The sequence below is a fragment of the Neofelis nebulosa genome, chromosome 8 (genome assembly GCF_028018385.1).
Source record: "Neofelis nebulosa isolate mNeoNeb1 chromosome 8, mNeoNeb1.pri, whole genome shotgun sequence".
NCBI lineage: Eukaryota > Metazoa > Chordata > Mammalia > Carnivora > Felidae > Neofelis > Neofelis nebulosa.
The window spans coordinates 47,870,482-47,882,903 of record NC_080789.1 but is presented as its reverse complement, the minus strand read 5'-3'; the positions used below and the strand labels follow the sequence as shown (position 1 = coordinate 47,882,903).

General features: G+C 45.2%; 2 protein-coding genes across 4 annotated transcripts in view; one reads left to right on the top strand and one right to left on the bottom strand.

Annotated features, from left to right (window-relative positions):
• RAB3IP (RAB3A interacting protein) overlaps nt 1–12,422 on the top strand; it is a 141,359-nt gene that overhangs the window by 17,256 nt on the left and 111,681 nt on the right. The gene's annotated exons all lie outside the window — the stretch shown is intronic.
• The window catches only part of BEST3 (bestrophin 3), a 41,747-nt gene continuing 29,878 nt past the window's right edge, over nt 554–12,422 (bottom strand). For all 3 annotated transcript variants that reach the window (XM_058682143.1, XM_058682144.1, XM_058682145.1), the window contains one exon: nt 554–2,788. In XM_058682143.1, coding sequence (XP_058538126.1) covers nt 1,846–2,788 — 943 coding nt within the window. In that variant the 3' untranslated portion in view covers nt 554–1,845. The remainder of the gene's footprint in view (nt 2,789–12,422) is intronic.

The following is a 12,422-nucleotide window of genomic DNA, read 5'->3' as shown; positions in this document are numbered from 1 at the left end:
GCTCGAAGAGGGAGTGACACCCTCCTGTGTGCACGCATAAAAGACCAGGTAGACTCAAGCAGGGAGGACCCGGAGGGGTTGCCAAGGCTGGAGAAGCTCAGGTCTGGCTTACGTGGGGCATCCTCCGGAATTCTGGGCAAACTGCTGGTAGATCCAGCACCTCACGCATGGCACAGCACAGTGAGGGAGCACCCAGGGTAAGAGTGTGGGCTCTTGAGTCAAATAAACCTGGGTTTGAATCCAAGCTCTGTCACTTTCTGGCTATGTGATTTTAGTCACGCTACTTTACTTTTCCAAAGGCTCTGTTTTCTTCGTCTTTAAAATGGAGAGAACATGGCATGCCTGGGTGGCTCAGTTGGTTAAGCCTCTGACTCTTGGTTTTGGCTCAGGTCATTTCATGGTTCGTGAGTTCAAGCCCCACATCGGGCTCCATGCTGACGGTGCAGAACTTGCTTGGGATTTTCTCTCTCCCTCTCTGCCCCTCCCCTGCTTGCTCACTCTCTCTCTCTCTCTCAAAATCAATAAATAAATAAATTTTAAAAATAAACTAGAATAAGATGGTGAGAATAGTATATTGACCCATAGGATTCCTGTGAGGATTAGTGAGATTCTCTGTGAACTTTACGCACTGCTGCCTGGACTTGAGCACTTGATAAAGGGTAGCAACTAGGGTTACTTTATTTCGTAAGTCATATGTAGTCGAGCCTCATCATTCAACAGAAATAGTGACAGCAGTACTCCTAAGACATGGCCTTCCAGACAAAGTTGGAGGCCCCAGCCAATTGCAACCCCCACAACCCTTTGGAGGGAGGTGGTCAACATCCCATCCCCATTGTGCAGTCCTGGACCCCCTTAACCTCCCAGCTCCGAGATCCTACCTCATGCCAAACAACCTGGAAGACATGGTAACTGGACCCAGATTGGGACATGATGGGGATTTTTGCTTTAAGAGTTCAAGTTAAACACACTCAAGCCTTATTATTCTTTGGTTCCATATCATTTGGTTATTCAGGTTCCTTGCCCTTCCAATTTTTCTCCAGTGTTCAAGACCAAAGAGTGGATATGGAAAGAACAGCAATGGCGGCCAAGGGTGTGGTGGGGTGCCATCAGCTCCCACACCCCTTCCACTAGGAGGCTGGCATGTGTCAGACATCTTTGATCGCCCCGTAGGAGGCACTGCCAACACCTCATGGTTTGAAAACTGTGGCAAGAAGTAAGCAGCAGAGATAGCAAGAGAAAATATTACCACTTGAAAGGAGGGACGGAGTAGAAGGGAAGGATGAAGGAATGAGAGAATAAAAAGAAAACAGAGAAAAGGAAATTGAAGGGAGATGGAGGTTGTGATGCTGATAGAGCTTACGAATCAAGAAGTGGTAATAGTTCTAGAAAGGAGTGAGACAGAAAGCCTCAAAGAGTCTGAATTAGGAAGGGGCTTTTGAGGCATTGTGTGACCCAGCTCCCTCTGTTTATAATTGAAGCGCAGAAGAAAAGAAAAAGGAGGGGAGGAGAGACTCCTTTGTCTCCCTATAGGCAGAATCAGGAGACTGGACTATCTATCTACAAAGCTAGCAATCTATGAATTATAAGTCATATATATATATATATATTTTAAGATTCCTTATTTGGTTAAGATATGTCACTGTGGTCTGTGTAACTTTTATGAAAGTCACCTTGTAATGGATGATGTGAATGTGTTTGATTTTCTCAGTTCTCAGACACTCAGGATCATAATGCCCTTCAGTTTAAAAAGTAGCTTATACAGTGTGATAGCTTTTTAAAAAATTGACCAGTCCTTAGGTATGTTCTGGAACTAATGGTGAACTTCTGGGAAAGTAAGAGTCTAGGCTAGAACCAGGTCCTAGACCTTTCTGGTATTCCGTTGGGTGATGCCTCAGCTTGCTCATTATTAAAATCTACAATGTCGGTTTCCTTGGTGTCCAGGTTTTCCAGTAAGTATAGCACATCAGGAGAGGCTCGCGAGCCAGCCACAATGTTGATTCCACTGGTCTCTGAGGATGTTTCTGTGTCAAGTGAAAGAACAGGCTCAGAACTGATGGGATCTGGACTTAGGCCTGTCAGGGAGGCGTGGCTGGACGCCAGGAAACCGGGGAGGCTCCACCGTTTGGGGAATTTGTCATTATCATTAGGGTCTTCCCCAGAGGCTGACATGAGGATGTTTCTCTCATCTTTGGCTGAACTAGTCTGAGGACTGGGGTCCCTAGGAGGTGTCCCTTTCTCTGAGGGGAATGCAATCAATCCCACAGGCACCTCCTGCTGTCCAGTCCTGCTTGGCTCAACCCCGGTAAACTCTGCGCTCTGGATGGAGGCAGTGGAGTCACGTGATGTGGGCCCTGGTGCCTCGGTCACTGTGATCAGTACCTCGGGGACCTGTGGCATTTTGGTGGGGGAGACCCTCACGCTCGACTGTGGAGTCAGGCTCTGCAAAGTGCTTGTCCGGCTGGTCTCCCTGATCGTGGACAGTTCCCCCAGGCTGGAGTACGCCTTGGGGTTCCCCTCTGGGGAGCAGGGTTGCCTTTGGGCGGCTGAGGCACGGTGGGGGCTTCTCGAGGGCACATCCAGCAGATCTCTGGCTGGGCTGACGTCGCCACTTGGGGGGAAGAACATGGAGCTGTCGCTGGCCTGCCTGCCATAGCTTCTCCTCCTGGGGCTGGCGGGGTGTTCGTGGGCACTCAGGAACCTCTTGACTCTTCTAATCATGGAATGGCGCTGGCCGTGCTTCTCGAAACTCCACAGCCACTCCTCACCAGGGAGATCCGACCCGGACAGTCTGAAACACACAATGGCAAAATGCAGGCAGAGCAGTTTCAGCGCCCCAGCTCTGTGGGCAGAGTCTCAGAGATCAGGACTGAGGTTTGTATTTTCACATTACAGATTTTGAAATGGGGGAGACTTTAACTTGAGATTGTCTGGCAGAGATTCCCCAACCTTTTGGTCACAGGACCTTTTTAAACTCTTACAAATGATCGAGTACCCCGAAAAGATTTGTTTATGTGGGTTACAGCTATTGCTACTTACTGTGTCAGAAATAACGGAGGAATATAAAAAAATTACACACATAAGAATGTATAAGCACTCATACCATGAAATGTTAAGTGATGACATCATCACATAGCATGTAGCTTCTGGAAAATTCACTTTTCCAGAAAGTCAGGGAAGAATGAGAATGAAAAGGTGAATAACATTTTAGTGTTGTTACAAAAATAATTTTGACCTTAAGGACTTGGGTCTTGGGGTTTTGGTTTTTGGGAATTCCCAGAGTTCCCCACACCACACTTTGAAAATCACTCATCTACAGACGTGGACCTTAAAAAGAAGATATAGTGTATATTCTTTCTCCTTTATTGCAGGTGAACCAAGGTCATGAACTAAGGATCTGTAACCCACCCCCCCAATAATGCATCATAGCCAAATTCAAGACAATGCAAAAACAGCTCACATTTACATTTATTTAAGGACCTCCCATGCCTTAATGCAGTTAATTATCATATTCATTGTGTGAGTTGGTACTATTATTATTCAGATTTTACAGATGGGGAAACTGGGGCCCAGAGAGATTGCTAAAGACAGTGTAGCCATTGAGGGCCAAACCCAGAAATCTGACTCCAAAGCCTTCGTTCTCAGTCCCTTTTATATAAAGTCTGCTACCTGGGTGTCAATGGTGAGGTAGAGCCTGGGGGGTGGGGTGCAGAATAATGAGTAAAACACAATCCTTGCCCACAGGTAATTTGTTAACATCCCCGGTCCACTCATCTAGGGTTCCAGAAGGAGAAATGGGACCACACATCCATCGAGGAGGGCGGGTGTGTGGTCTCTCGATGTAGCTGGGCTCCCCTGTGATGAAGTTTGATAGATTTGGTAATGTTGAACTTTCGACATTTGAGACATAAAACGAATAACCCTAGCCTTTTGAGCCTTCTCCTTCAAGGCTGAAATAAAATGGATAATTGGGATAACAGTGAGGGCTATGGGGTCGCAAGGCCTGCTCCTGCCTCACATTACATGGTTGTCTCATGTGTCAGTGGATTTGTGGTCTTAATGGGGTTCAGAGAGGAGCTACTTAAAGCCTTGCCTTTAAACCACAAATGCTCACACCAGCTCCGGGAGCAACAGTGCTTGGTCCGCCCTGGTTCCAATGTTCCTATCGACAGCCCTGGTGACAAGATGCCTTCACAATGCCAGGTGCGCTTTGTGTGACACAGAGGGGAGTGTCGGGGCAGCAGGATGTTGGTGTAACCTGAAAGGGTAAAGTGAGCAGCAAAGAGAACATCATTCCTCCGTGTTTATGAATAAAAGATGGCTGATCGAGATGATTAACTGGCTAAGTGTCCCGGGATGGCATCCGATTACAACCTTGTGCTGTTATCCTAAAGCCCCAGCAGTGTCCTTGGCTACCAGATAGCCTCTGGCCCACCTCGGCCGTGCATGGCTCCGATTCAGTTACGCCAAGTCTCAGCGGCCCCGGTGACCCAGCTCGCCGAGTTTCATTAGGTCAGATCTCCAGTCACACCAGAGGAGCGACAAGCGCAGTTGTTCACTAAGATCGCCACGCTGGATGTGCCCTGGGAATCCAAAGTAGGGCTGCCAATCTCTCTTTATAGGGCGAGCCTCTGTCCTCCATTTGAGATCTTGACTTCTTATTTGCGATTTCTCTTCCTCAACTACTTCTAAACCACACTGCCTTGTAAGAATGATAAAATCTTCCAGGGGCGCCTGGGTGGCTCAGTCAGTTAAGCGTCTGACTTCTGCTCAGGTTCTGTATGACCTCATGGGTTGCGAGTTTGAGCCCCGCGTCAGGCTCTGTGTTGACAGCTCGGAGCCTGGAGCCTGCTTCAGATTCTGTGTCTCTGCCTCTCTCCCGCTTACACTCTTTCTCTTTCTCAAAAATAAACGTTTAAAAAAAATCTTCTAGGAAACATGTTTATACTATCATTACTTCAAAACTTTGTAAATCCTAAGACAAAATTTTCTAACTATGCTGATGATGGACATGTATATTCAATGGGGGCAAGAAGATTAAGGCCCTGCATCACAAATTAGAGAAAAACAGACCAGTTACAGAGAGCAAACTGCAAAAAGGCCAGGGCTCTTGCTAATGTTCTACTGGTTCACCAACTGACACCGGGCAGGGCTGCCAGTGACACCCTATTGTACCTTCCTGCCTCATGAGACTGTATCGTGGACGCATGAGAATTATCCACTTACCCAACTAAATTTATTGAGCTTCTACTATGAGTAAATCTGTTGCATCAAGAACTGTATAACACAGTTTAAAAGGAGGGAGAAGGCACGTATATAATTAGCTAAATTGGGACAAAGTAAGTTTTTGAGCTGACTTTTTGACATCGAGAAGGAATCAAATGGGCAGAGAAGGGGCAGAGCATTCCAATGGAAGAAGTGATTTGAACAAGTAAGTCGGGGGAAACTTTAGGGTGTTTGTGTGTGAAGATGGGAAAAACTTGAGTTGTACAAGCACAGAATAATGTCAGGCATAAAGCTGAAAAGGTAGCCTTGGATTGTGTTAGAGTCTTATGTACCAGGTAGAGGGATTTGGACTTTATCCCAAAGGCAGGGGGCAACTGTGGGCTGCCTTTGCGAACGAAGGGCATAGGTAGACTTGTGCTATTTTGTGGTAGTTCTGGAAGAACTACATGGACAGCAACATTGATGAATGTTGTCGTGCAGAAATGCTTTGGGTAAGAAACATGACATGGGAACTTTCTACGCTATTAGTCAGAAAGACCTATCGGTGGGTCTTTGGAGGAACACTTGGTGGCCTGTGCTCTGGGGGGGAGGGGCAGTTTTATGAATGTCATGCTGAAGTGGTGAAGGAAGCCTTTTGGGTGTTTATGTTATCAAAGAGCAGTCGTGAAGCTCCCCTTCCTCCCCCCCCCCCATGATGAACCTAATGACCTTTCTTCCAAATGTGTCCGTGAGGGAATGTTTCACTGCCAGCACACAATCCCCATCTCCTTTCTCTGAAAGTCACGGTTCCCAATAGGACATCAGAAACTGTGGTTTAAGAAGAAAATGGTTTAAAGCTTAGAGCACACAGAACAGACTACATTGAAAGATGCTCCATTTCCCAAGTTGGGCGACTTGGATGTACCTTTTAGGTCCTTTCAGACTTTCTTCTCCTTATTTGGTTTTTAAAGTGTACTTTTGGTACAAGGTTAGTACAATCCTGAGGCCCAAATATCACGCCAAAACAACTATAGCAGAAACATTATATGGTAGAATATAAGTGCGCTCATTATATTGCTATACATTAGAGAAGGTCAGCTGAAAAAGGTTCTGGAATTCGCTTGGACTTAGGCAAGTAATTAGAGCTAGGAGGACATTCATGGAAAGTGCCATGCAGCCATTATTGTCCAGAAGATGGAATTTGAGAACTGCCTCTGTGGTGAGGAAAATGATTTATTCGGGAGCTCGTAGAGCCAGGATTTCTGCTGTCTGGGCTGATTCTAACTAGCTGTGTGACCTTAGGAGAGCCACTTAACCTTTCTGTGACTCAGCATCATACTTGAAAACTAGTGACAACAATACTTCCACTACCTGCCTTAGAGGCTGTGGGGGAGTTCAAAAGAGTAATAGATGTGGAAAAGCTTTGAAGAGTAGACAATACAAAAAGGACTCTGTCAATGACTGGCAGACTTTCAGAGGTGATTTCCAAGTCATTGTTGACTTCTCGCACCTGCTTGGAGGAAATGATAGCGTCTGCCTGAAAGTTAATCCCTTTTCTCCTCCGAGAGTGTATTTTTAAAATGTCACTACCCCAGGGCCCTTGGGTGGCTCAGTTGGTTAAGCGTCTGATTCTTGATTTCGGTTCAGGTCTCGTGGTTTTGTGAGTTCGAGCCCCGCGTCGGGCTCTGCGTTGACATCACAGAGTCTGCTTGGGATTATCTGTGCCTCCGCAGCTTGCACTCTCTCTGTCTCTCTCAAAATATACTTAAAAAAATGTCACTACACCTTGGTGCTGCCATCTGACAATGAACACCTTAGAAGGGATGACTCTCACAGTCACTTAATGGTTAGACGAGGGCACTGAGTGAATGGAGAGGAAGCATAAGGACAGGAGAAAGCTGATTATTTGGGAGAAGGAAGATGGGGCCGATCAGGTGGCTTTCTTGCAGACATTGCCAAATCCTGCAGTTAACATTTATTGCACAATGTAAATCCTCAATACGGAAGAGATGAGAATGAGGAAGGTTGTGCTATGTATTGGGCATTATTTTGAAAGGGTGGAGAAGGGTAGGTGTGGGAGAGAGAACAGGTGATGTTAAGCCAGGCGGGCTAGTTGGTTGTAGCCGAGTCTAGGAGGGAGAGCAGGCGTCATCCTCCAGGTTGCACTGGCGTCAGGATTGGGATATGTTATTTCAACCGCAACTGTTATAAAAGACCAACAACCCGCACTTTCAAAATATCTATTGGGCACCCAGTGAATCATCAGCCCCACAGACTCCCTTGCCAGTGACAGATTTCTGAGGGCACAGGCAGCAGTGATTTCACGGCTTTTGAAAAGACGCTTGGGGGTGCCTGGGTGGCTCAGTCGGTTAAGCGTCCGACTTCAGCCAGGTCACGATCTCGCGGTCCGTGAGTTCGAGCCCCGCGTCGGGCTCTGGGCTGATGGCTCGGAGCCTGGAGCCTGCTTCCGATTCTGTGTCTCCCTCTCTCTCTGCCCCTCCCCCGTTCATGCTCTGTCTCTCTCTGTCTCAAAAATAAATGAACGTTAAAAAAAAAAAAAAAAGACGCTTGGGCTGCTCAGGGCACAGAAGAACACTTGTCACCTCCTGTTGCCATAATAAGAGGGGACAGGACTGCTGGAGACGGCAGTGACTTTCAGAATTCATGGAGTGTGTCTCATATGGAAAGACCAAAACAGCCCCATTAACTTGAGAGATCTGATGCATTTTTTTTTTCCGAAGCAAGCTTTTCACAAAGCTTTCTCATGTGTGTGATCAGGTAAATAAATAGAGCTTCACAAGGTTAAAGGATAAAACTGGATAATGCTTGCCTTTCTTTCTCTGGGCCACCTTTTTCTTTTTAACCTCCTCCCCCCAGGTTTATTGATATATAACTGACATATAACATTCTTTAAGTTTAATGTGTACAATGTGATGATTTGACATATGTGTATATTATAGGATGTTTACCTCAGTAAGTTCAGTCAACATCTTCACCTCACAGTGGCCATTTTGTTTGCTGTTGTGCCAACATTTAAAGTGCTATTTTGAGGGGCATCTGCGTGGCTCAGTCTGACAGCGTCTGACTTTGGCTCAGGTCATGATCTCACAGTTCGTGAGTTTGAGCTCCACATTGGGCTCTGTGCTGACAGCTGGGAGCCTGAAGCCTGCTTTGGATTCTGTGTCTCCCTCTCTCTCTGCCCCTCCCCTGCTCATGCTCTGTCTCTGTCTCTGTCTCTCCAAAATAAATAAAAATTTTTAAAAAGTGGTATTTTGACCGTTCAAATTCAATTAATTTAGGTCATTTTAACAAAATTGAAATGAGGAATTTAGGAAATTGATATTTAATATGATGAATTCTACTTCTCAGGTCAGATTTATTATTTTCAAATTGCTAGTGTTCCTCAAAGTCAGGCAGCCGCCTTGGAGGGAGCTGATGATTTGCCTGAAAATCTATCCGGGCAGAGCCCGTGTGGAGGGACATTTATTCACAGCAGAGCAAAATGTACTCTTCAAACCCATTAGAGGCAAGTGCTGTTATTTTTAACCTTCTGCTCTGCAGAATCTTGTCAGAGCCGTAGCCTAGGATTTATAAGATGGGAAAGGTAACTCGTGCTGAGCTGGGAGGTGGGGGCCAAGCACTGGGAGGAAAACCCAGCGGACAGAGGTTGTATCCACCCAGCACCCCCTCCTGACTCCCTTGCTGGGGGACAGTTTGGAGTAGGGGAGCATCACGGGGGGTTTGCTTAGCTCACAATAGGGGCTCCCAGAGCTGGCGACCCTCCTGCTACCACTCTCTTGCCCTTCTGCTGGTTTGGGGCAAGGATTACAGCAAATCTGGTAAAAGAACGGGCATATCTAGACTCCCGTTACTACTCTGGTTATGCTCATGGGCCCTCCGCTGGCTGATGCAAAAATAAGTTGTGGCCCCAAATGGGGGTTCACTTAAAGTCCCCCACGTTTCAAAGCTGTTGTATCCTGTGGGAGTTTTGTGAGAAAAGGACATTAAGTCATCTACACCTGTCATGTCTTTTAGAAGGTGAAAATTGAGTGCCAATGGTGAGCCTATGTCGGCATATGAAAGAATCCCTGAGAAGGTTCTAGAATTTTAAAGTTAATAACGCACAATCATCTCCTTGGGAGGCTTCGTTTCTCCTTCCTTTCTGGTACATTAAGTGAAAATCAATGTTCCAAGAATACGTTTTTGTCGAAGTTAGTGATTCAGAATTTTGAGATATTTTTGGTAGTTTATAACACAAGCATGCAATAGTATGTATCAGACTATGTATTTTCTTGTAAAAGCTATAATATTTGAATATAGTTAGCTAAGAGAGGATAACTTACTAAAACATCCATCTAGAGGTATATTTAACCACAATTTAATAAAGGACGTGCTTGTTAAATACATATTTTGGGTGTATTTGAACTAATACCGCCAAGAAGACTTCTGACTGTGCTATGCAACCCGAATGTTTTGTACACATTAAATACATACGTACAATTGCAAAAAAGTAATTATATTATTTCTACACATTCGGAGAGCCTTTGGAATGAAGATAGATAAGTAAAAGTCATTATTTCTGGGTGTTTGCAGTTTTACAGCACCAAATAAATCCTAAATAAATCCCTCCGCTCCTAACCAGAAGGAATGCTTGCAAAAATCTGTATCTTTCTCCTCTGTGCTAAGTGCATCCTTAACTGACTTCATAGATCCATTCCTTAAGACCACTCTAAGTGTGAGGAAGTTGCCACATATTTGAATGACAGCAGAAAGCCCAGTAAAGCGGTGTTCATTAAAGGGTATTGCAGCAAGTCCATCGGCTGAGAGCACTCTTTTTTTTTTTTTTTTTTTCAACGTTTTTAATTTATTTTTGGGACAGAGAGAGACAGAGCATGAACGGGGGAGGGACAGAGAGAGAGGGAGGCACAGAAGCGGAAACAGGCTCCAGGCTCCGAGCCATCAGCCCAGAGCCTGACGCGGGGCTCGAACTCACGGACCGCGAGATCGTGACCTGGCTGAAGTCGGACGCTTAACCGACTGCGCCACCCAGGCGCCCCGTGAGAGCACTCTTTTACATCAGCAGGACCCTTAGAGCGAGCACACTTCCATGTGTGCACATGTCAGTGATCCATTTCATAAGCAGCTACTGCCTCTCTTCTCCAGGATTTGGAATCCTTTAGCTGCTATGGATAGATGTTTCAGTGGGGTTTTCCCAATGCCCTTAAGGGGTTATTGCTTCTTCGCTCTTGGGGGTTTTGATTTTCGAGATAGGATTAAAGGGAGTTATGAGACTTTAGGACTTTAATTTCCTTGTGTTCCATTCCTCAGAGACTTATACACTTGTGCTAATGGATAATCCTAAGTATTTAAAAAAGAACAAGAGTTTTGGAGCGACCCATGGTGCTGTCATGTGAATAGCATTCTACCTCTGGCTAGCTGTGGTGGGCTAGCCCTGGATCTTACTTTTTGTTTGTTTGTTTGTTTGTTTGTTTGTTTGTTTTTAAATGTTTATTTATTTTTGAGACAGATTCAGAGCATGAACGGGGGAGGATCAGAGAGAGAGAGAGACACAGAATCTGAAGCAGGCTCCAGGCTCTGAGCTGTCAGCAGAGCCGGATGCAGGGCTTGAACCCATGAACTGTGAGATCGTGACCTGAGCCGAAGTCGGACGCTTAACCGACTGAGCCACCCAGGCGCCCCACTTTTTGTTTGTTTTAAAAACAAATTTGGGGGGCGCCTGGGTGGCTCAGTCGGTTAAGCATCCGACTTCGGCTCAGGTCACCATCTCACTGTCTGTGAGTTTGAGCCCCGCGTCGGGCTCTGTGCTGACTGCTCGGAACCTGGAGCCTGTTTCAGATTCTGTGTCTCCCTCTCTCTCTGACCCTTCCCCTTTCATGCTCTGTCTCTCCCTGTCTCAAAAATAAATAAAACGTTAAAAAAAATTAAAATAAATAAAAATAAAAACAAATTTGGGGCACCTCGGTGGCTCAGTCGGTTAAGCATCCGACTTTGGATTTCGGCTCAGGTCATGACCTCGTGGTTTGTGGGTTTGAGCCCCGTGTCAGGCTCTGCACTAATTTGTGCAGAGCCTGCTTGGGATTCTCTGTCTCCGTCTCTCTCTCTCTCTGCTCCCCTCCCACTTGTACTTTTTCTCTCTCAAAATGAATAAACATAAAAAAAAAGAAATTTGTTTTCAGCAATGCTGGCTTGAGTTTAAACATTCTAGGTTTGTTTTGGTAAAGTTTGGTATGTTAGGTGTAAGTGTTTGCTATTGTCCAAAGAAGAGTCATTTGCATTTCAGGGCTTGGGCGTGTTTTCTTCACACGCATCTTATAGAAAACTCTTCCCTCTGCTTGTGGGTGACCTCTTCATCTTGGTTAATAGTGTCTCCAACAGTAAGGATAATGAAAAGACACCTTAATTAAAACAGCAGATCACCGCAATGTATACTTTAAATACCTCATAATTTTTATGTCGATTATACTTCAATAAAGCTGAAATTTAAAAAAAAAACTGTTACTTTAAATACACTGTCATTCCTTGCTGTTTGTGCTCATATTGGCTTGGAATTTACCCTTTGCTGAATCTCCTCCTCCTATTTCTGTGCTAGCTCCTAATTTAGTCTTAAAGATGCACATTGGACTCCTCAGCTCCAAGAAGCTGTCTCTCATTCACCACGCTGGGTCAAACATACCTTTCTTTTATTCCCATAAGACTGAGCGTTTCTCTATTGCTGGGTTTACCACATGGTACTAGAACATGTCTCCTCGTGTCAGTGAGCTGAAGAGGTATTTGTTTTGTTTTTGTTTTTGTTTTTTCGCCTATGCCTAGCATTTGAAATAGAACCTATCGTATACCAGGCCCTGAAAGAAAATTTGCCTGAATAAATGGATGAGTTCATTCTATATGTGAAGATACGAGGAAAAACGTGATATTTTAAATTTGTATTTGAGATAAAAATATGGGGAGAATCTTACTTTATTTCACTAATGTACATTTGGTAAATGTGTAGAAAATATGACAATATTTTGAATATGTCCCTGAATATAGAGAACAGAGGAATCGTCTCTAAGGAGTTTTCTTTTTTCTTTTAAATTTTTATTTACTTTAGAAAGGGGGAGAGGGGGGAGAGAGAGAGCCTGCACGCCATGGGGGACGGGCAGAGTAGGGGAGGGGAAGAGTTGGGGGACAGTAGGCTTCTACTGAGAGCAGAGAGCCAG